The sequence below is a fragment of the Oncorhynchus mykiss genome, chromosome 24 (assembly GCF_013265735.2).
Source record: "Oncorhynchus mykiss isolate Arlee chromosome 24, USDA_OmykA_1.1, whole genome shotgun sequence".
Taxonomy (NCBI): domain Eukaryota; kingdom Metazoa; phylum Chordata; class Actinopteri; order Salmoniformes; family Salmonidae; genus Oncorhynchus; species Oncorhynchus mykiss.
In genome coordinates, this window is record NC_048588.1 from 10,758,434 (window position 1) to 10,783,306 (window position 24,873).

At 45.3% G+C, this 24,873-nt stretch overlaps 1 protein-coding gene across 3 annotated transcripts in view; it reads right to left on the reverse strand.

Annotated features, from left to right (window-relative positions):
- Positions 1-7,458: 7,458 nt before the first annotated feature.
- LOC110503728 (huntingtin-interacting protein 1) overlaps positions 7,459-24,873 on the reverse strand; it is a 43,513-nt gene continuing 26,098 nt past the window's right edge. For 2 of the 3 annotated variants that reach the window (XM_036961237.1, XM_036961238.1), the window contains exons 12-31: positions 24,470-24,570; positions 24,121-24,193; positions 23,779-23,962; positions 23,514-23,602; positions 22,987-23,103; positions 22,540-22,632; positions 20,950-21,144; positions 20,698-20,845; positions 20,405-20,491; positions 18,212-18,319; positions 17,741-17,877; positions 12,590-12,700; positions 12,375-12,433; positions 12,092-12,185; positions 11,741-11,841; positions 11,403-11,508; positions 10,273-10,396; positions 10,079-10,140; positions 9,792-9,909; positions 7,459-9,654 (exon numbers count right to left, since the gene is read on the reverse strand). In XM_036961237.1, coding sequence (XP_036817132.1) covers positions 9,644-9,654; positions 9,792-9,909; positions 10,079-10,140; positions 10,273-10,396; positions 11,403-11,508; positions 11,741-11,841; positions 12,092-12,185; positions 12,375-12,433; positions 12,590-12,700; positions 17,741-17,877; positions 18,212-18,319; positions 20,405-20,491; positions 20,698-20,845; positions 20,950-21,144; positions 22,540-22,632; positions 22,987-23,103; positions 23,514-23,602; positions 23,779-23,962; positions 24,121-24,193; positions 24,470-24,570 — 2,118 coding nt within the window. In that variant the 3' untranslated portion in view covers positions 7,459-9,643. The remainder of the gene's footprint in view (positions 9,655-9,791; positions 9,910-10,078; positions 10,141-10,272; positions 10,397-11,402; positions 11,509-11,740; positions 11,842-12,091; positions 12,186-12,374; positions 12,434-12,589; positions 12,701-17,740; positions 17,878-18,211; positions 18,320-20,404; positions 20,492-20,697; positions 20,846-20,949; positions 21,145-22,539; positions 22,633-22,986; positions 23,104-23,513; positions 23,603-23,778; positions 23,963-24,120; positions 24,194-24,469; positions 24,571-24,873) is intronic. The other variant, XR_005039311.1, reaches the window with a different exon arrangement.

Genomic DNA, 24,873 nt, shown 5'->3' on the forward strand with positions numbered 1-24,873 from the left:
CTGAAGACAGACGAGATCTATGTATACAGCCATTTGCAATAGCCTACATCTTGTATGCTAATATGGATTAAATTATACTTTTTTTCCTCATCAATCTACACACAATACCCCATAATAACAAAGCTAAATAATTAAAAACTGATATCACATTTACATAAGTATTCAGACCCTTTACTCAGTACTTTGTTGAAGCACCTTTGGCAGCGACTACAACATCGATTATTCTTGGGTATGATGCTACAAGCTTGGCACACCTGTATTTGTGGAGTTTCTCCCATTCTTCTCTGCAGATCCTCTCTGTCAGGTTGGATGGGGAGTGTCGCTGCACGGCTATTTTCAGGTCTCTCCAGAGATGTTCGACTCGGTTCAAGTCTGGCTGGGCCACTCAAGGACATTCAGAGACTTGTCCCGAAGCCACTCCTGTGTTGTCTTGGCTGTGTGCTTAGGGTCGTTGTCTTGTTGGAAGGTAACCCAGTCAACCCAGTCTGAGGTCCTGAGCGCTCTGGAGCAGGTTTTTATCAAGGATCTCTTTGTACTTTGCTCCGTTCATCTTTCCCTCGATCCTGACAAGTCTTCCAGTCCCTGCCGCTGAAAAACATCCCAACAAAATGATGCTGCCACCACCATGCTTCACCATAGGGATGGTGCCAGGTTTCCTCCAGATGTGACGCTTGGCATTCAGGCCAAAGAGTTCAATCTTGGAGAATTTTGTTTCGCATTGTCTGAGAATCGTTTAGGTGCCTTTTGGCAAACTCCAAGCCGGATGTCATGTGCCTTTTACTGAGGAGTGGCTTCCGTCTGGCCACTCTACCATAAAAGCATGATTCGTGGAGTGCTGCAGAGATAGTTGTCCTTCTGGAAGGTTCTCCCATCTCCACAGAGGAACTCTGTCAGAGTGACCATCGGGTTCTTGGTCACCTCCCTGACCTTCTCCCCCGATTGCTCAGTTTGGCCGGGCGGCCAGCTCTAAGTTTGATGATTCCAAACTTCTTCCATTTAAGAATGATGGAGGCCACTATGTTCTTGGAGACCTTAATGCTGCAGAAATCTTTTGGTACCCTTCCCCAGATCTGTACCTCAACACAATCCTGTCTTTGAGCTCTATTGACAATTCCTTCGACATCATGGCTTGGTTTTTGCTCTGACATGCAACGTCAACTGTGGGACCTTTATATAGACAGATGTGTGCCTTTCCAAATCATGTCCAAACAATTTAATGTACCACAGGTGGATTCCAGTCAAGTTGTAGAAACATCTCAAGGATGATTAATGGAAACAGGATGCACCTGAGCTCAATTTTGAATCTCATACCAAAGGGTCTGAATATTTATGTAAATAAGGTATCTGTTTATTTGTAATACATATGCAAAAAGTTCTAAAAACCTGTTTTCGCTTTGTCATTATCGGGTATTGCGTGTAGATTGATGAGGAAAAAAGGTATTTAATACTTTTTTGAAAAAGGCTGTAACGTAACAAACAGTGGAAAAAGTCAAGGGGTCTGAATACTTTTCAAAAGCACTGTACATACATATAAATAGATAAGCTTCACCTTATCTATAGCAGCTCTTGAGGACTGATTATACATCACCACTTCTAGCCTCATCAAAAAACAAATGTGATCATTATTTTAGCTCGAAACCCATGCTGTTTTCGTTGGGAGGGAAACAGATTTCATGGGAGAATGTGTGGGCTGGTGCCACGCCTGCAATTTGTCTGTTTTCTGCATCTCTCTTATCTATCCCTATGCTTTTCCTCTCTTCCGTCTCTTCTTCTTTTACTTTCCCTATCTTCTCCCTCGCCTCTCTCTCTCGCTTTCCTATCATTCCCTCGTTCTCCTTCCCCTTCAACCCCTCTCCCAAGGGGAGGGGTTTCCAGTGGAAGCTTGGTGCCAGGCTGAGAGGGGGCTCTGCTGCATGGTCAGTCCACCTCCCTCTTAGATCATTGCAGCAGATGTTGCTGTGTATTTGGCCAGTTCTCTTAGCAACCGCACAGGCTCTATTTTGTGGAGGTGTGGCACATTGTTAGGAGCTGGTGTCGTGCACCGTCTGTCTGTCTGGACCCAGCCTTTACTCCCAGCCTCAGACCAACGGGCCATGAATATGGCGTTGTGAAACAAACGCATAGAGTTTCTCTGTACTTTGAATAAAGTAAGAAAGAAAGCATTTGCTTCTCCCAAGTGCTTCAGTTTAACCCGTGGCTGCATTCAACTATTGGCCCAAAACTTTTATGAAAGTATGTGAGCCAATACTGTCTCGCTCACAGAGCCTTCGTGAAGGTACTGTGTTGCCTACTACACATACTGTACCACCTGATTACAGAAAGAGGATGCACACACCTGAAGAGGTTGAATGAATGATTGGACTTGTTCATTCATATCATTGTGTGATCATCGCCTCCCCCGATCCTCCCATCAGCTTTCTCATGAACAGACCTCGGCCGACCCAGAGGGCGAGTTAGGACTCACTTCTTGACATTTCCCTGCTCCGGCCTGAGGACAGAAACCAACCCACACAAACTGGCTGTCTATAGCAGGGATAGAAGAAAACACAATGAATGCAGTTCACACTCCTACTTAATTCATGGCCTTGTTTGTTTGTGTCTTTTAGCCATACAAGGCTTCATTACAAACCCACAAGCGTCAAATCATCTTTCTGTGAACAGATTGAGAAACAACACTCAAACGGTCCTATGCCTGTGAACTGTGAACTGTGACTGTAGCTGGGAACTCCCCCCCTGTTCTTAAAGATGTATGCTCTTTATTGAGAGTTAATAAAAACAAACAGCAACACTGCTTTCCTAGCTGTTTAAGGGTATATTGGTGTGATATCTCGCCATAAGGTCACCGGGGACTCGGCTAACCTCTAAAAGCTGTCCAATGAACAGCAGGCACTCTGTCTCAGTCTGTGTTGGTGAAACATCATCGCTCCTGAGAAAGCAGTATCATTTGCCGTTTTGTTTGTTTGCTTTCAAGAACCGCAGCTCTTAGAGGAGAGACCGAGAAAAGAAAAGCTCTTTATTTTATTGTCCAGTGACCACATGTCTGTATCAGTCACTTATAGAGATACTTCGGGATTTTGGCATTGATGCCCTTTATCTACGCCCCCAGTCAGATGAACTTGTGAATACCATTTCTATGTCTATGTGTCCAGTATGAAGGAAGTTAGCTTACGAAACTGCCTCTAACGCTGACTAGCGTTAGCATAATGACTGGTGTTCAACGTGCAAGGCAAGCGAAAACAATGTAAGCAAAGGCCTCCAGTGAGGCAGGCTGGGTTTGATCATAGTTTATTGTTCCTATGGCTGACACCCTTATTCACACAAACATTGGAACAGTGATTACATTCACATGGCCTGGCTTCACATTAAGAGTCCTTAACAATAAGGGCTCCTTTTTAGAGCTTTAACCCTGTAAAGGCTCACAAAGACTATAGCTCCTCCTGGCTCCAAGTAGATGAACAGGTCAACTCCACACTAAAGTCTTGTGATGCGGGTAGACCCAAGACAGTTTCCTGGTCAGGTCATGTGGTCCAAAAAAAACAAAAAACCTACCCGACTGATAACAGATCACACTATGAATGACCTAGCATGTGATGGTTTGTTAGAATCCATCTCATATAGTGATTCTGCACATGCTGTTATGGGCATCGTTCTACTGTTATTGGCCAGTTTTCCTCAGTGGAATATATCGTTTTCCCCTCCTATATCCAAAGCACTATGCATCAGAACCACAGTCACTATCCGATAAATAAAATGACAATGTAAAGGACCCAGACCTTGTTTACTTCAGCGGAATAAAAAAATAAACAGCCCTGTCAAGATTAACATCTGTGATGAGAGCAACCGGGGGGGGGGGGGGGGGGGGGGGGTTGTAGAGTGTCTGAATGGATGTGTTGTTTGTTTGGGATGTGGGGGTGGGGTCCGTCCAGGCCTCATGACGAGAACCTCAGTCATCAGAGTATAGGGGGAGAGAGGCCGCTCTCACTCTCGCCCTCTGCCAGGGGACCTGATGGAGCCTAGTGCCTGCTCAGCTCCAAACCAACCGCAGGGAACTAAAAATAGCTCAGCCTCACTTGGAGCCATGGAATCACTCCTCCCCTCCCTGCTTGTAATGGATTAGAGAGGACACAACACGGCATCAGCCTACAACACAAATCAGCCAAACAACAGCCGAGCAAACAACATCCTCCACATTGTTGTACAGGACATTGATAATGAACAATTGGAAATAAATTAATACATTGGGTAAACTCTTTAATGTAAAAATGTGTGTTTAATGTGTGTGTGTTCAGTCTGGTCAGATGTCTTCGCTGGGTGCTCAGGTCTGGACTCAGTTAGGAAGAGATCCCAACACAGATCACCCATAGCTGAGGCCAACAGTACAGTACACAGCACAGCATAGGGGGGAAGGAATGTTTACCTCATGTTGCTCAGAAACACCCACAGAGAGAGGACAACATGTAGGGCCTGACACCTGTTCACAATGAAGACTGAAATAAATAAACCAGCATGCTCTCCTGGCACCAAATGGGAGAAAATGGACAGAAACAGGGAGGGACTAAATAAGAAACATTTGCCTTTGCATTCTGTTGAAAAACGCTTTCTGTTGTGTACCCTAATGAACACAACTCTGTTGTGTTCGATTAGCAATAAATGGTGGGATTCACTGGTACTGTACGGCTGTCTGTGTATGCAGTATAGAAGTGTGTGTGGCAGATAGAAAACAGGTCCAGTTACTGTAGGGTCTAATCCCTCTAGATTAGAGTCTGCTGTAACTTCCACATTTATTTCAGATTATACAGATTGATTCACGCTCAATTTCCACTTTGAAAATGTATATTTTTAAATTGTATATGCGAGCGAGTGAAAGGGACTCATATACACATGTAGAACTAAGTCTTCCCTCTAGGACTGAAGAGGGCTGAGAGTTCTATGGAATTGCAGTGATCCCCAGATTGAGAGATTGATTGAGAATGTCGGACATCCTTGCCATGCAGTCTACCTGGAAAATAAACTCAGCAAAAAAAGAAACGTCCCTTTTTCAGGATAAGTCTCAAAGATAATTCGTAAAATCCAAATAACTTCACAGATCTTCATTGTAAAGGGTTTAAACACTATTTCCCATGCTTGTTTAATGGACCATAAACAATTAATGAACATGCACCTGTGGAACGGTCGTTAAGACATTAACAGCTTACAGACGGTAGGCAATTAAGAGGCCTTTCTGCTGACTCCGAAAAAATCCCAAAGAAAGATGCCCAGGGTCCCTGCTCATCTGCGTGAATGTGCCTTAGGCATGCTGCAAGGAGGCATGAGAACTGCTGATGTGGCCAGGGCAATAAATTGCAATGTCCGTACTGTGAGATGCCTAAGACAACGCTACAGGGAGACAGGATGGACAGCTGATCGTCCTCGCAGTGGCAGACCACGTGTGACGACACCTGCACAGGATCGGTACATCCGAACATCACACCTGCAGGATGGCAACAACTGCTGGAGTTACACCAGGAACGCACAATCCCTCCATCAGTGCTCAGACTGGCCGCAATAGGCTGAGAGAGGCTGGACTGAGGGCTTGTAGGCCTGTTGTAAGACAGGTCCTCACCAGACATCACTGGCAACAACGTCGCCTATGGGCACAAACCCACCGTCGCTGGACAGAACTGGCAAAAAGTGCTCTTCACTGACTAGTCGCGGTTTTATCTCACCAGGGGTGATGGTCGGATTCATGTTTATCATCGAAGGAATGAGCATTACACCGAGGTCTGTACTCTGGAGTGAGATCGATTTGGAGGTGGAGGGTCCGTCATGGTCTGGGGCGGTGTGTCACAGCATCATCGGACTGAGCTTGTTGTCACGTCTGGGACCTGTTGGATCGGTGGGTGAGGGTTAGGGCCATTCCCTCCAGAAATGTCCGGGGACTTGGTGGAAGAGTGGGGTAACATCTCACAGCAAGAACTGGCAAATCTGGTGCAGTCCATGAGGAGGAGCTGGTGGCCACACCTGTTACTTTTGATTTTGACCCCCCCTTTGTTCAGGCACACATTCTTCCATTTCTGTTAGTCACATGTCTGTGGAACCTGTTCAGTTTGTCTCAGTTGTTGAATCTTATGTTCATACAAATATTTACACATGCTAAGTTCGCTGAAAATAAACTCAGTTGACAGTGAGAGGACGTTTCTTTATTTGCTGAGTTGATAATGAAGGGCTATCAGAATAGGATAGACTGATCATTACGCTGGATACAGGGGTCTATTTCATGATGTGAAACGTTCAGAATGTTGCAGACAGAAACATAATGAATAGAGCAGACAGACACGATTCCCTGTTCTACATGACAGGCAACCCCACAGAAGCCTTGTGTTACAATAAGGAGCGGTGTTCAAAGAATGCAAAAGACAAATGCTAAACGGCTGTACATAACTTTAACCAACAGTGTACTTACTTGGGCATTGATGTTGACAGCAAGGTCCTATACAGACGTCAAGGAATTGACTTTAATCAGGTATGACTCTTGGTATTTGTAAACAGGTCTTTCTTTAATGAGTGGAAAAGACAGCAGGATATTGGTGCATTAGTCTACTCAGATCAATTGGAGAGTTAATTCGACCACAACTTTGTTTTCCATGCAATAAATCAAATCAATACTCTCCATAAAGGCTCTAACTGAACATTGAAAGAGGATATGTTCTTTCTCCAGTCCAGGCATGACGTAATCTTATTGTGTATAGTATAGTATAGCAGTAACAATGGTAGCAATGGAACTGTGTAAATACTAGGGGCCTACTATTCAATACTGTGCTGAATAGATTGAGTGATATGAAAGATATGGTTTGACACAATGTAATTGTTTTGTGATATTGTGGGCTCCCTCACATAATAGAAACCTTATTATTGAGAAGAGGGAGACATTTCCCCCCCCCCCCCCCCCCCCGCCATCTACCTTTAGTGCCATTGTCTTGAGATTGAACAACACAGTGTTCCGGGCCACAACTAATCACACTTATATAACAGTATTACTGTACAACTCACACAGAAGGAATTTTGGTAATCTTCCTACATTTAAACAATAATTAAATGTTAGACATTAATCCATGCTAGACAGTACAGAGAAAGATATCCATCCTACAGCTCCTGTATCAATCACAATGATTAAAAGGGTCATAATAATTATCCCCATTTTCCCCAGTGCATTACATCTCATAGAATCCTTAGAAAGAGTACATGATGAGATAGCGTCCTACAAGAGGAATGGGACGGGCTATCTGGAAATAGCCTACGAATCTCTCACTTAATCATTTGAATGATACATTTTCCTAATCACTTAAGGGTTCATGAACTAATTAAATATGAACTAATGAAATATTCATGAAAATTTCAAGGACTTTGAAAAAATTGCAGCAGCTTACCTTGACCAGTCTTCATCGAAGTGAGCAAAATAACTAAACAAACAAGCTTTGGTCATATTAATGAGTTGAAATATTTATTTTAAAAACTGAAAAAAAAATAAAACAAACCCACATACATAGTTTTTAGTATATCATAAAAAGACATTATTTCAAATGTTATTTTGAGTACTGTTTGTTTCTCATCGACTACAGTGAGCGGCAGTTTGAAAGGCTGGCTGAGCTGGTTGGACTACAGACACAAACCAAAGGGTGAGAGGTTAATAACCAGGAAGTAGTGACGGAAGTACACCGCTAAATCGTCATTAAATACCCAGTGTCACAACTTTTTATATAAAACAGCCAAAAGCATAGCAGAATATTAAATACTCAAAGGGGCATTAAGACACACAGGAAGACAAACTCAAAGAGCATCACACACAGAGAAAGTATGCTATGATTAAACCAGATCTGGGTCCAAATAGGATTCATACATTTTTGAATTGCATTGCTTTTCATTGAGCCTGACTGGAGTGCCAGATGGGTGTGTTTTGAAGCACATTTGGGACTATTTCATTGGTTCCATTGCGCCAGGCAAGCTCAAGAGACGCTAAAGTACTTCAAAGGAAAACAAATACTGGATGAAACCCTACTAACCTAACTCATTGTGTACTCGACAACCTACGATGTTCCCATTTCTTTTCATAAAGCCAGATTGAAGATCACTAGTGTCCACTGGCAAGAGAGAGGTGGAGGAGAATTCATGACGAGTCTCCGTAATGTAGTAGCTCTGCTGTGAAACACTGCCCTCTTGTGTCAATGTAACTTATTGGACAGGTCTAGGTATATACTCCCCGTTTCAGTTTTCTTCCGTTTGGTGCCTAATGAACACGGCCCAGGTGTTATTGCTATTGTAGACAGATGGAAGTTGTCGGTTTCTCTGTCTAGGCTTTACAGCTACGTCATCTGGTGAAGCTGATGAGAACCCAGCAGTGTGGGTGTGTATGGCTGCATTCCAATTCACTGCCTTTCTGCTTATTACTTGCTCACTCCACCATCTTTCTTAAGTCCATTCCTTTCAAATCAATGTGGGGGAGCCCCTGGGGGAAAAAAATAGTAAATTATCAGACGGCAGCTTATTGAAGTCCATTTTCCAGCTACGTTACAGAGACCAGGAAGCTCACAGCCACACAGCCAATCAACGGTTCAGCATGATCAGGGTCGTGTTCAATAGGACAAGGTGTAGGATACAGTTTTGCAAAGGAAAACGAAAACAAGTGTTTCTTATTGGACACATTCAGGTAGTACCTTTTAGATTCACTCCGTTTTCTTCCGTGTTGTGCCTAATGAACACAACCAGGGGTTCAAAGCAGCCCCAGAGCATCACACACCACTTCAACGTCAGCAGCAGTCCTCTCTGGTCAGACACACCACACTACTGTCTTTAGAGAACCTAAACCCCATTCATTTCAACAGACAGAGCTCACTTCAGGGACAGATCTATTTCTAGTGTATCCTCAGGGTAGCTGGGTGTCTAAACAGTCAACTCTAATAACAACAACAACAACAACAGTCATCATGGTCTTTAAACCAGGAGGCGAAAAGGCAGAAGTCCGTATCTCGTGGGCATATAGCTCAGACGGGGTTTGGGTTAGAGAGGTAAAAGCTCACAGTGAGAGGAAAAAGAGGACCCAGGAGAAACTGGCGAGGGCAACAACTCTACGACTTAGAATAACAACGCAACAACTGTTTAGTGGGAGAAAAACACACACGCCTGTTTTTGTTGCACTGATGAGACATTGGGTGGGCAAGGGGTGGGGTCTAACTGGCAATCAGTCAAGTCTCCCTCTGATGAGGGATTGGCCCTTGTGCAATGCATTGTAGTATGTCTGGTTGTGAAGAACTTGTGCTCGTGGTTGGTCGCTCCACACACACACACTAGTGGTGCTCCCACTGGGACAAAACGAACCGTTGGTAGAAGACAAAGGATCCATCAGCAGGTGTGCTATTCCTCAACAGTCGAGGGGGAGGGGCCAGGGGAGGTAGTCAATCCATCCCCCGTCACTTTCCCTCATCATCACTGTCCCATTGGAAGCCACCGGGAGCAAGAGGAGCATTTTAAAAAAGCACCTTTTTATTTGGCTTTCATAAAAATAAAAAAATAAATAGGAAGAGAAAGACTGAAGAGTGTATAAATGGGGCAAGAGGCAGAGCGAGAGAGAAGTCAGTCTTGTGGTTGGAGGAGAGGTGGGGAGCAGACCTCAACCTGTACCTGTGAGAAGAGTAGAGGGATATTAAACTGGGCTTCAACACAACCAAAAGGCCAAAAATAAATCACACACACACACACACAACCGCTATTTCTGCCATAGTGCCTCTGAGTAATCATGTTGAGACACACATACGCACCTTCGTCCTCCTCCCCCCAGCCCTCGGCCACCCCGGCCAGCTCGTAGTGCTTCTTCCTTAGCTCTCCTAGACGCTCTCGCTCCTTCTGCAGCTTTGTCTCCAGCTCTAGAACCGAAACCTGACAACACACACAAAAACACAGTTTACTTAGACTTGTAACACACACACACACACACACACACACACACACACACACACACACACACACACACACACACACACACACACACACACACACACACACACACACACACACACACACACACACACACACACACAGCTCTTACCTGTGAGTCCATCTCCTGCCTCTTGATCTGAGTGAGGGTCATACTGGAGAAATCCATGGTGTCTGAAGCACACAGTCATAGGAGGGAGAGAGAAAGAAAGAAATTCAGCATTCAGTCACAAAACATTAAGTCAATACATGTCATGTTGATCTCTCACTGTAAATCCATGGCCACACTAATGTTAATCCACTCACCTTTCTCCTCGATCTGGGACTTCCCGGACTTGGTGGAGGCTACAACTCCGGCGGTGGCCTGTGTGACCCCTTTGGATGCCAGCTTCAGGCGGCCCAGGTTGGCGTTGTCTTTGTCTGCCTTCACCTGCCCAACAGACCAGAGAGTGGCTGGGTTACCAACACGAATGGGTCATGGGTGTGTCTTAAACACATGTAGAGATATGGTTGACACACCAAGTGATGAGAGAGATGTAGGTTGGCATATGTACATCCGTTTGTGAGTGTCTCACGCACACATGCACAGTTTCAGTTACCACATGGTAAAGTGGGTGGGGTTTTATCCTGCCTGTTTGGCCCTGTCCGGGGGTATCGTCGGACAGGGCCAGTGTCTCCCGACCCCTCCTGTCTCAGCCTCCAGTATTTATGCTGCAATAGTTTATGTGTAGAGGAGCTTGGGTAAGTCTGTTATATATGGAGTATTTCTCCTGTCTTATCCGGTGTCCTGTGTGAATTTAAGTATGCTCCCTCTAATTATTTATCTTCTCTCAGAGGACCTGAGCCCTGGGAACATGCCTCAGGACTACCTGGCATGACGACTCCTTGTTGTTCCCAGTCCACCTGGTCATGCTGCTGCTCCAGTTTCAACTGTTCTGCCTGCGGCCATGGAACCCTGACCTGTTCACTGGACGTGCTACCTTGTCCCAGCCCTGCTGTTTTGGACTCTCTCTCTACCGCACCTGCTGTCTCTAACGCTGAATGATCGGCTATGAAAAGCCAACTGACATTTACTCCTGAGGTGCTGTCCCGTTGCACCCTCTACAACCACTGTGATTATTATTATCTGACCCTGCTGGTCATCTATGAACGTTTGAACATCTTGACCATGTTCTGTTATAATCTCCACCTGGCACAACCAGAAGAGGACTGGCCACCCCTCAGAGCCTGGATCCTCTCTAGGTTTCTTCCTAGGTTTTGGCCTTTCTAGGGAGTTTTTCGTACCCACAGTACCCACAGTGCTTCTAACATCTGCATTACTTGCTGTTTGGGGTTTTAGGCTGGGTTTCTGTACAGCATTTTGTGATATCGGCTGATGTAAAAAGGGCTTTATAAATATATTTGATCGATTGACAACACAAGAAGTACCGTCTCACCTTGGATGCGGCCACCAGTTGTGCAGTGCTGGCTGCAATCTCATGCGAACACACCATCAGCTCCTCGTACTTGCCCTTGCCCTGCACCACCAGGTCTGCTGCATCTCTATGGGAAACATTACGCAGAGCATTATGGGTAATGTTGTACATCATGCTACTATTTCAACGGTTATAGGCTATACAGTAAGGGGCTGGAGTCATGTAGTCAGGAAAAACCTCTGGCCTAAATGAGTGTATTCCAGAATACTATGGTGTTGTGGAGTAGTAACACTGCTGTAACAGTGCTCCGGTGCAGTAATACGAGGTTACGTTAGAAGAAAAAGTGTGATACTACTTACACCATTACCGTGGCACCCCAGCCCACGGCTTTGGAGGCTGAGATCAGGCCTTCAGTCCAGCGTGAGTTCTTGACATAGAACTCCTTCATGGATGCTGCCCCCTGGTGGAATATTGGAATATACACTGAGTGCGCAAAACATTAGGAACACTGAAGTTTCCCCATCCATGTCAATGAGGGGGAAGCAGCAGTGGGAGCACTGAGCAGAAGCTATATAGGCAGCAAAGACGGCAGCAGCTACATTTAAAAATACAGCACATGCGCATTAATCTCTGCATCAATAGCGGAGTTAGCCACTCCGTTTATATTATTATACATTATGATGCACATATGATAGGTTTCTGTTTCTCACCCTGCCACTATCCACAATGTCCCTTTGCAGATCTTTGGAAGACAGAACGAGCTCTTTGATGGCCTGCATCAGGTCGGTACAGGAGGCCAGGATCCTATGGGGGGCGATAGAGGACACATTAGTTCGACAGCTCCACAACTTGATCTGAAACGTTTCACTCATTTCAAAGTTATGTGATTCTCAAAGCCAGGGTTGTGTTCATTAGGGCACGCCATGGAAACGTTTTAAAAAGGGAACGGGAAAAAAAAGAGCTTTTCTTACTGGACATGTCCAGGAGACTCACCTCTCGTTGACCTCCATCTTAACCCCTGTGTCGACTGCACGCGACTTGTTGAGCATATCCTGTCAATGGAATAGAACAAATAGAGGAAATTAGACACCTTTTGTCAAATGAAACCAGAGGGTTCTTTTCACACACACACTTCTGTTTTTGCCTGGATCCTCCTTGGTGATGATGGTACACAAATTGTACACGCATACACAAATTGAGCTGGTTACCTCTATCCTGGCAGCTGCTGACTCCACGGCGGCTGATGTGGCAGCCATTTCCTGCTCCACCAGATCTCCCAGCTCCCCCTGCTGCAGCTCCAGACCCCGAGGACGCAATTTCTACAGACCAGAGAGGGAGAGAGAAAGAGTGTGGGGGAGCTGACCTGTGCCTGAAGGTCAACTTCTAGTGTTGTGATTTCCCCTCCACGGGTCACATACTTTGTTGAAAGGATAAGAAGACTCATCATGATGACATCCCCTGGTTTAAATGTGCACAAATAGGCATTATGAAGACGTTGAGGTTCTCAGTATGATTGCAGGGTGTGGACTTCCACTAAATTTAGTAGACCTATGTCACAACCATGTCAGAGAATTTCACAACCATGGCAGGTCAGCACAAGAGGTTGACCGATTAATCGGAATGGCCGATTAATTAGGGCCGATTTCAGGTTTTCATAACAATCGGAAATTTGGCCCAAAAAAATGTACACCTTTATTTAATCTTTATTTAACTAGGCAAGTCAGTTTAAGAACACATTCTTATTTTCAATGACGGCCTAGGAACGGTGGGTTAACTGCCTCGTTCAGGGGCAGAACGACAGATTTTTACCTTGTCAGCTCGGGGGATTCAATCTTGCAACCTTACAGTTAACTAGTCCAACGATCTAACCACCTGCCTTACATTGCACTCCACGAGGAAACTGCCTGTTACGCGAATGCAGTAAGCCAAGGTAAGTTGCTAGCTAGCATTAAACTTATCTTATAAAAAACAATTAATCAATCAATCATAATCACTAGTTAACTACACATGGTTGATGATATTACTAGTTTATCTAGCGTGTCCTGCATTGCATATAATCGATGCGGTGCGTATCATTGCTCCAATGTGTACCTAACCATAAACATCAATGCCTTTCTTAAAATCAATACACAGAAGTATATATTCTTAAACCTGCATATTTTGCTTAAAGAAATCCAGGTTAGCAGGCAATATTAACCAGGTGAAATTGTGTCACTTCTCTTGCGTTCATTGCATGCAGAGTCAGTGTATATGCAACAGTTTGGGCCGCCTAATTTGCCAGAATTTTACGTAATTATGACATAACATTGAAGGTTGTGCAATGTAACAGGAATATTTAGACTTATGGATGCCACCCGTTAGATAAAATACGGAACGGTTCCGTATTTCACTGAAAGAATAAACGTCTTGTTTCAGAGACGATAGTTTCCGGATTCGACCATATTAATGACCTAAGGCTCGTATTTCTGTGTGTTATTATGTTATAATTAAGTCTATGATTTGATAGAGCAGTCTGACTGAGCGATGGTAGGCAGCAGCAGGCTCGTAAGCATTCATTCAAACAGCATTTTAGTGCATTTGCCAGCAGCTGTTTGACTTCAAGCCTATCAACTCCCAAGATTAGGCTGGTGTAACCGATGTGAAATGGCTAGCTAGTTAGCGGGGTATGTGCTAATAGCGTTTCAAACGTCACTCGCTCTAAGACTTGGAGTAGTTGTTCCCCTTGCTCTGCAAGGGCAGCGGCTTTTGTGGAGCGATGGGTAACGCTGCTTCGAGGGTGGCTGTTGTCGATGTGTTCCTGGTTCGAGCCCAGGTAGGAGCGAGGAGAGGGACGGAAGCTATACTGTTACACTGGCAATACTAAAGTGCCTATAAGAACATCCAATAGTCAAAGGTACATGAAATACAAATCGTATAGAGAGAAATAGTCCTATAATTCCTATAATAACTACAACCTAAAACTTCTTACCTGGGAATATTGAAGTCTCATGTTAAAAGGAACCACCAGCTTTCATATGTTCTCATGTTCTGAGCAAGGAACTTAAACGTTAGCTTTCTTACATAGCACATATTGCACTTTTACTATCTTCTCCAACACTTTGTTTTTGCATTATTTAAACCAAATTGAACGTTTCATTATTTATTTTGAGGCCAAATTGATTTTATTGATGTATTATATTTAGTTAAAATAAGTGTTCATTCAGTATTGTTGTAATTGTCATTATTACAAATAAATAAATAAATACAACATTTAAAATTGGCTTTTTTGGTCCTCCAATAATCGGTAGCGGTGTTGAAAAATCATAATCGGTCGACCTCTAGTCAGCACTAATTCTTCTTATAAAGCATTATATCATAAAACTTCCAAGTGACGTGGCAAGCGAGAGCCCATGGCTGTGCCATAAAACAAAAACACTGGTGGATGCCAGTCCCCAACAAATGCTGGGACTACCAGTGTAGTAGTGACATTTTTTTAAGGTGCCGCCTCGCAAAATGAATGTATGACGTCACTGTTTCTCAAACAAAGTTTGTACTGACGTAGACCATTGAATAATACCATTTTAAAATATGCAGAAATGCATCATCTGCCTATACCAACACATATCGGCTCAAATACGTACTGTCAATTGTGAATGATAATTCCTCTGGTTTTACCGGTGAAACGCCCAAGCTGCATCTGCATGCCAACCATTTGATCTCAATCAGTTTCATGGGAATATGAATTTAGATCTTCTACTGTTTGAGCAAATATACGAGCAGATTGTGTTAATGTGCTACAGCATACACTATACATACAAAAGTATGTTGAAACCCCTTCAAATTAGTGGATTCGGCTATTTCAGTCACACCCATTGCGGACAGGTGTATAAAAATCGAGCACATAGCCACGCAATCGCCATAGACACATTGGCAGTAGAATGGCATTACTGAAAAGCTCAGTGACTTTCAGAGCTCGTCAAATGTATGCCCTGCTAGAGCTGCTCCGGTCAACTGTAAGTGCTGTTATTGTGTAAACTTCTAGGAGTAACAACGGCTCAGCCACGAAGTGGTAGGCCACACAAGCTCACAGAACGGGACCATCGAGTGCCGAAGCCCGTAGCACTTAAAAATCATCTGTCCTTGTTTGCAACACTCACTAGAGTTCCAAACTGCCTCTGGAAGCAACATCGGCACAATAACTGTTCGTCGGGAGCTTCATGAAATGGGTTTCCATGGCCAAGCAGCTGCACACAAGCCCAAGATCACCATGTGCAATGCCAAGCGTCCTGCCACCTGTAAAGTTTGGTGGAGGAGGAATAATGGTCTGGGGCTGTTTTTCATGGTACGGCCTTTGTTCCAGTAAAGGGAAATCTTATCCCTACAGCATACAATGACATTCTAGAAGATTCTGCGCTTCCAAGTTTGAGGCAACAGGCCCTTCCCTGTTTCAGCATGACAATGCCCCCGTGCACAATGCGAGGTCCATACAGAAATGATTTGTCGAGATCGGTGTGGAAGAACTTGACTGGCTTGCACAGAGCCCTGACCTCAACCCCATCAAACACCTTTGGGATTAATTTTTTTTTTTGGTCTAACATTAACGTTAAACTATGCTATTAAATTGTGTCTGTTGTGTAGAATACTAATTAATCATTAAGTGATCTTGCCAAAACATTGATTGACCTTTGATCTAAACTTTTACCAGACTATTAAACAACCCAAATTCTGAGTAGTGGCGGCGTTTTGCACCGGTGCGGTACGGCAGCACTAGAACCCTGGACCTAACATTTTCTGGAACTTACGTTACCGGGAAAGAAAACTACTACCCCCCCCTCTCATTATTACCAAGACAATAAACATGGGATCAGCAGTTTCAGCAGAACATCAGAGTTTGCTTCTCATCTCAATAACAGTAACTTGTTGTGTAAGTACTGTTGTGACACACCAAAATTATTCTATAAAATGGTGAGTTGGAGATGAGATTTGCACTCCTGATCATCCGGATTCCAGCATCCTCCAGCTAAGATTCTAGCTACACCAACATTCACCATGGACAGAAAAGGCCTGGTTTGCTCTGTCCTCCTGTTGCTGTCCCTGCTCCTAGTCTTTTCAGCCATCAGAGAACTCCAATTAATCAATGAACTGAGAACCATAGAGTTTGGCCACAGCTATCCACGTCACGGTCTCAAGCTGCTCTACTGGTTCGCTCAACAGCTGACCATCCATGCTCACACAGACGCCATTTCTGTTGGTTTCAACGCTGGCTGGAATATGACCTCTATTCCTTTGGAAACACAGAGAGGCTACTCCCAGCAATTAATTACACCACACGACTCTACTTTGCAGTGGGCAACCTCAATACAATAAGCAACCCCGGTGCTAGCAGCCTGCCAAATTATGTTGTTTATGATAACAGACAATCCTTTACTCCCGAAAATAACATGGATCGGATCATTGTTAAGATCCGCTACGACCAGCTCGTTGTGGAAGACGTGTACATAACGCAGCACCAACCGGCAGCCGTCCGGGGAGACGAATTCTACGACCAGGCGAATACCTACAAGATCAGTGTCGGCCTCCTGAGAGAGATACGCAGGCAGAGAGATACGCAGACAGAGAGATACGCAGACAGAGAGAGAGATACGCAGACAGAGAGATATCGCAGATTTTTTGCGAGCGGCAGGTTGTTGCTAGAGACCAGGGCTGAAAGCATATTGATATCCTTGCCAGTAGGTATAGTACATATTGATATCCTTGCCAGTAGGTATAGTACATATTGATATCCTTGCCAGTAGGTATGGTACAGATTGATATCCTTGCCAGTAGGTATGGTACAGATTGATATCCTTGCCAGTAGGTATGGTACAGATTGATATCCTTGCCAGTAGGTATGGTACAGATTGATATCCTTGCCAGTAGGTATGGTACAGATTGATATCCTTGCCAGTAGGTATGGTACAGATTGATATCCTTGCCAGTAGGTATGGTACAGATTGCTAAAAAATTGTTTGAACACGTAGTCAAATTGTGATTGTTCTTTTTCGATTGTGATTCTTCTGATGAGAGTGTTTAATGACAGCCTTATTGTTTACTTTCTGTAGTTCACCTTAAGATCAACTGGACATGTAGCCTATTCTAGTTTATCCATGGATCCCTCCGTCCCTGCAGCCTGACTGAGGTTTTCAATGGTTCTGTATCATCAGTATCAACGTCAGAGACCTCCTCCTCCCTTTAACTCGCTAGTAATTGTGTAATAATCTCATGTTTTCATGAAATCAAATGACTGTAATTTGCACCTAAACTGTACTATGTACTCACATTTACTCTTAAGAATAAAGCAATAACAACTAAACTGGTATGACCATAAAGACTGGACTGACCTCTGCGGTGGCCAGGATGCCCTCCAGTGCTGCCCTCAACGTTGCGCTGTCTGCCGTAGCCAGGCTTTCCTGCTCCTTCATCTGACCCAGCAGGGCCAGGGCTTCAGCCCCACACGCCTTCACACTGTCTGACAACGCTGTGGAAAGAGACAGGGGACAGTGAGGACGGTCAGAGATGCACACACAGTACGGCGACTTAGAGGAAGTGAGTGGCTAACTGCTATCCTGGTCCTTCATCTGTTTGTGCCGTCCTCCCAACTCCGGCACCCGGTGACAGACAGCACAAACAGATAGGGAATCAGGCTATCGTTGCCTGTCTGCGCATTATCAGTACTTCTCTAACATGTATATAGGGACGTAGTGGTTTTTATAAGACATGGATCAAATCAAACTTTATTTAAAATCATGGCGCATTCCTGTCCTGTGAGTGAACATTTCAGTTGAAAAGACACAGGGACAGCTCACACTCACCGTCCGCTTGCTCCACTGGCACCATGTGAGATGTGGCACTGCCCTGAACAATGGTGTCGCCCACCAGGTGGGCAAGATGGGTCACTGCCCGCACCAGCTCCGACACACCTGGAGAAGCAAGGGTCAAAGGTCAGACTGATAAATGTCTATATACAAATAAACAGGATATGCCACTTTTATATAAAGTACTTGAAGGCTGTAATGCTGAAAAACACTGTATTTGAACAATAAAATACACATTTTTACCACAGCACCAGTCAAAAGTTTGGACAGACCTACTCATTCCAGGATTTTTCTTTATTTTTTACTATTTTCTAATTTAGAATAATAGTAAAGACATCAAAACTATGAAATAACACGTATGGAATCATGTAGTAACCAAAATATATATTTTTAGATTCTTCAAAGTAGCTACCCTTTGCCTTGATGACAGCTTTGCACACTCTTGGCATTCTCTCAACCAGCAATGATAGTCCCACAAAGCGCAAACCAGATGTGATGGTGTATCGCTGCGGAATGCTGTGGTAACCATGCTGGTTAATTGTGCCTTGAATTCTAAATAAATCACTGACAGTGTCACCAGCAAAGCATCCCCACACCATCACACCTCCTCCTCCATGCTTCACGGTGGGAACCACACATGCGGAGGTCATCCGTTCACCTACTCGGTGTCTGACAAAGTCACGGCAGATGGAACTAAAAATCTCAAATTTGGATTCATCAGACCAACAGACAGATTTCCACCGGTCTAATGTCCATTGCTCGTGTTTCTTGACCCAAGAAATTCTCTTCTTCTTGTTAGTGTCCTTCAGTAGTGGTTTCTTTGCAGCAATTCAGCCAAGAAGGCCTGATTCACGCAGTCTCCTCTGAACAGTTGATGTTGAGATGTGTCTGTCACCTGAACTCTGTGAAGCATATATTAGGGCTGCAATTTCTGAGGCTGGTAACTCTAATGAACTTATCCTCTGCAGCAGAGGTAACTCTGGGTCTTCCTTTCCTGTGGCGGTCCTCATGAGAGCACAGATTCATCATAGCGCTGGATGGTGTTTGCGACTACACTTGAGGAAAGTGAAAGAAGTTCTTGAAATGTTCCGAATTGACTGACCTTCATGTCTTAAAGATGGACTGTCATTTCTCTTTGCTTATTTGAGCTGTTCTTTCCATAATAATGACTTGGTCTTTTACCAAATAGGGCTATCTTCTGTATACCACCCCTACCTTTACCTTGTCACAACACAACTGATTGGCTCAAACACATTAAGGAAAGAAATTCCACAAATTAACTTTAAACAAGGCACACCCGTTAATTGAAATGCATTCCAGATGACTACCTCATGAAGCTGGTTGAGAGAATGCCAAGAGTGTGCAAAGCTGTCATCAAGGCAAAGGGTGGCTACTTTGAAGAATCTAAAATCTATGTTTTTTTTTTTCTTTTAACACTTTTTTGGTTACTACATGATTCCATATGTGTTATTTCATAATTTTGATAACTTCACTATTATTGTTGTAGAAAATAGTAAAAATAAAGAAAACCCCTTGAATGAGTAGGTGTGTCCAAACTTTTGACTGGTACTGTTTAATATATATATATATACAGTGCCTTGCGAAAGTATTCGGCCCCCTTGAACTTTGTTTTGCAAGGAGGAATGGGAAAAAATGTCAGTCTCTCGATGTGCAAAACTGATAGAGACATACCCCAAGCGACTTACAGCTGTAATCGCAGCAAAAGGTGGCGCTACAAAGTATTAACTTAAGGGGGCTGAATAATTTTGCACGCCCAATTTTTCAGTTTTTGATTTGTTAAAGTTTGAAATATCCAATAAATGTCGTTCCACTTCATGATTGTGTCCCACTTGTTGTTGATTCTTCACAAAAAAATACAGTTTTATATCTTTATGTTTGAAGCCTGAAATGTGGCAAAAGGTCGCAAAGTTCAAGGGGGCCGAATACTTTCGCAAGGCACTGTATATATATATACACACACACACACACACACACACACACACACACACACACACACACACACACGTTCTTCCCGTTAATGTCGCCGAGTTAATTACTGTCAAACTGCACAGCGACCTTTTGACCTGCTACACAAGAACGACGACGGCTTCGATAGGTGCCTGAAAGTAGATTGTGTGTGTGATGGCACAAAGCTGACTAAGGGAGTAAGAGAGCAGATCTGAATCTGACCTGTGTTGTCTGCCAGGTAGCTGTCTCTGGCAGAGTGAAGTCTGTCCATACAGTCCAGAGATGCCTGACACCTGGACGCCAGGTAGTCTACACACAAGGAGGGTACACAGTAAGGGGGAGGCATCTTCCACCATACAAACACACCACTATGAAGGGACATCATCCAACATCACACACACACACAGCACGGGTTTCACAATGTAGCATCATCTCAGACGGTCGGAGGGACAGACAGGAACAAAGCTGTAATCAGGTGTGCCTAAGACAGAGGTTGGAGAGGGTTAGAGGCTGACCTGCAGAGCTGGTGCAGCTGATATGTGCCGGGTCGTCAAGCTGGGCCAGTGAGTCCTGGACTATCCTCTCTGCCTCCTCCACAGCCCCCTGTAGGGTGGACCAGCGGGCTGCCACCAGCTGGCTCTCCAGGGCCTGCTCCCTGCTCTCCTATCCACACAGGGTCAGTGAGAGAATCAGATATCACACACGCTCACTGAGAGGCTGAAACACAGGCCACACGCACACAAACAGCTACCTCCCCTGAAACGCACCTTCTCATTGAGTTGGTTCTGTAGGGCCTCGGCAGTCTTCACTCCACTTTCCCTCTCACTGGCCAGGCTGCTCTGAACACGCTCTAGCTCCTCCCCCAGGCCTGCAAGCTCCTCCTCTTTCTTCAACAAGGATCCCGCTAGCTCCACCTTCTCCGATTCCACAGTCGAGAGCTGCGAACTGAGCTCCTCACTCGACTGAGATTGAGAGAGACAGAGAGAAGGAAAGTGAGTGAATTGTCAATTGTCAAAGATCCCAGCCAACCCAGTCATAGACTGTTCTCTCTGCTACTGCATGGCAAGCGGTACCGGAGCGCAAAGTCTAGGACCAAAAGGCTCCTTAACAGCTTCTACCCCCAAACCATAAGACTCCTGAACAGGTAATCAAATGGCTACCCGGACTATTTGCATTGTGTCCCGCCCCCCAACCCCTTTTACGCTGCTGCTACTCTCTGTTTATCATGTATGCATAGTCACTAACTATACATTCATGTACATACTACCTCAATTAGCCCGACTAACCGGTGCCCCCACACATTGGCTACCCGGGACTATCTGCATTGTGTCCCGCCACCCCCCACTCCATCTTTTACGCTACTGCTGCTCTCTGTTTATCATATATGCATAGTCACTTTAACCATACCTACATGTACATACTACCTCAATCAGCCTGACTAACCGGTGTCTGTATGTAGCCTCGCTACTTTTATAACCTCGCTACTGTATATAGTCGTTTTACTGTTGTTTTTATTTCTTTACCTAATGCCTATTTTTTACTTAAAAATTGCACTGTTGGTTAGGGCCTGTAAGTAAGCATTTCACTATAAGGTCTACACCTGTTGAATTCGGCACACGTGACAAATTAACTTTGATTTAAGTGGGGGGGGGGGGGGAGAAGAAACAGTATGATACACATACAGTATTTTAGGATCGTACCTATCCCTGTGTTTATCTGCTGAAATGAACAACAAGGCTATACACAACAACACTATACACTCTTAATACCACCTTTTTAATGGTGACTACGCCCTAAGTGCTAGGAGATGTGGATATGACAACTGCCATTCTTCTACTCTACCTCACCTGTTTGTGGGCACCCTCCTGAGCATGCGAACAGGAATGTGAATGAGAAACGGGAAGAAAGAGTTTGTAAGTGAAATGTGTGACAGAGTATGTGTGTGAGGACAGGAGGGAGTGGTTGTGTGAGGGAGAATGAGAAAAGAAGGGGGTAGGGCGAGAGAGAAGTGAGTGTGTTGATTCTGAAATAGGGTTGGCAGGAGTGAAGAGTGGTAGACCTGCCTACACACTGTCGGATCACCCTCCACACACACACACACACACACACACACACACACACACACACACACACACACACACACACACACACACACACACGCACGCACGCACGCACGCACGCACGCACGCACGCACGCACACACACACGGGTAGAAGAGTAACATGGAGTTGGGGAATGTAAAGATAGAAGACAGAGTAAAGACGACGTGAAAGTGTCAGGGTGAGGTCAAGTGGAGTAGAGTGGAGTGGAGAGGAGTGTACTGTTGGGTGAGTGTTTTTGGCTAGAGAGTTGGCCACCTGTTGGGACGAGGCCATGGTGCTTTTCAGGGTGTCTAGCTCCACCCTGCTGGAGATCAGCTCCCTCTGCAGCTGCTCCACCTGTTCCTGCTCCTGAAGGGGGACAGAGGCGGGAGAGACGGAGAAAGGAGGGGGAGAGAGATGTCATCTGCTAGGTCTCCATCCCTCTACCTCAGTTTATTCTGAGGGGTTTTCCTACCTCTCTAACACCTACATCTACTGCAAGGCATCTCAGTTACACAATGAGATCGAGAGAGGTTTCAATGTACTGTAGTATAAAGATGTTAGGTCTATTACATTTCAAGTCATCTGTGTCCATGAAAGTGAGAGAGAGGGGGGGGGAAATAGAGCGAGAGAAGGGGAAAGAGAGAGAAAGAGAGAGAGAGAGAGAGCGAGAGAGAGAGAGGGGGAAACGGTATTTCAGGACAGCGTGTGCCTTGCCCTCACTCGTCTCTCCGCGGCCTCCTGGGCAGCCTTGACCTTCTCCTGCATCTCTCTCCTCACGCTGTCCACCTCGTCCTGAGCCGCCCGCGCCACCGTCATCTGACGAGTCACCTCCGCGTTCTAAAGCCACAAACAGAAAAACACAAGATGTTTTAGGGGAGGGAAGAGCTTTTAGAATTACAAACCAGAAATCTGGAGGAAACGTGTGAGCATTGCTGCTAGAAGTGTATTCTCCATAGAAATGTTGTAGCACAGAATGGATAGGGGGTCCCTGTTCACACCCTACTCCTGACCCCTCTCCCTTGGCCAAAACACCTCTGATGTTTGCAGTTCGCTAAGTTGGAAGCAATATAGTGAAATCTCCACCACTACACTGTTCATACTTATCCAGACCCTTCAGATCTGCAAACAAGGGTGAGGTCCAAGGGCGAGGGAGCAAAAGGGCACTGGCTGAGAGAGGTAGGAGTCAGCCTGCACCATGAGTCTGGGGGGTGAGGTTCTTTGATCGTAAGGGGTCTGGATGGGCCTACCTTCCTCAGCAAGTCAGCGTGACTCTGCACCAGCTCTGTGTACTTCTCTTTCAGCTTGACGTAGCGCTGCTCGTTGGCCACCGCTTTCCCTGAGACACATGGACAGACAGCGCTGTTACTGTCACAACAGTCAGAGGGCTGAACACACGTTAACTAACAAAACACATGTGAAGTGGTATAGATGGGTACTGGAGTGTCGGATGGTAGTGGGTAACTGCTAGAAGGTGGAGTTGTGCAGATGTGCCCGGGCTGTCTCTGGACTCACTCTCGATCTCGGTGAGGCTTCGCTGCTCTTTCTCAGTGTCCTCTTTGACCCGGCGCAGGTCGTCAAGCTCCGCCCTCAGGAACTCGCTCTCTCCCAACGCCTGCATTCTCAGGTGGCTCTGCTCTGCTAGCTCCGCCTCTAGCTCATTGACACGCCCGCGCAGCGCCTGGCACAGACGCCCACTCTGAGAGAGAGAGAGAGAGAGAGAGAGAGAGAGAGAGAGAGAGAGAGGAGGGACAGAATGTTATGGTTCAACAGTGTGTAAACACACTGCCTCAGAAGTTCAGGCATTATGGAGAACTGCCTCTGTAGTGACTCAAGTGCCTCATTAAACCTCCTCACCTCCAATCTGAAGGACTCCAGTTCCTCCCTGAGGGCCTGGATCTCCCGTGTCAGCTGCTCGATCAGGCGGTCCCTAATGGAAACAGGACAGGACAAGGTTGTGTTCATTAGGCAAAAAAAAAACTGAAGAAAATGGGCCAAAACAGAAAAAGGACTAACTGGACGTGGCCAATGATAAAAGCGTATTTTCCATTGCAAAACATTTTGGTACGGTGTGCCCAGGCCATTCCTCAGCTGCAGGGCTTTCAGTTTGTCACACAATTCAGACCAATCTATACAGACAAAGGATATCCTACAAATGTCAAATTCGGTCATCCAGAGTGCAGCCAGTTTGGTTCTGTTGTCTTACTTGTCGTCCTTGCGCATCCCGTTCTGATTGTTGAAATTGAAGGGGTCCGTGGCGGCGGACGTGCCAAAGAGGTCGTCGAACCTGGGCTCTACCACAGTAGCCTAGTCGGAACCAACACAGCAAGACAGACAGTCAGTCAGCCAGCCAGACAGACAGTCAGCCAGTCAGCCAGTCAACCAGCCAGCCAGCCAGCCAGCCAGTCAACCAGCCAGCCAGCCAGCCACCCAGCCAGCCAGCCAGCCAGTCAACCAGCCTGCCAGACAGACAGCCAGCCAGCCAGCCAGCCAGACAGTCAGCCAGTCAGTCAGTCAGCCATCAGTCAGTCAACCAGCCATCAGTCAGTCAGCCAGCCATCAGTCAGTCAGCCAGCCATCAGCCAGTCAGCCAGCCAGTCAACCAGCCAT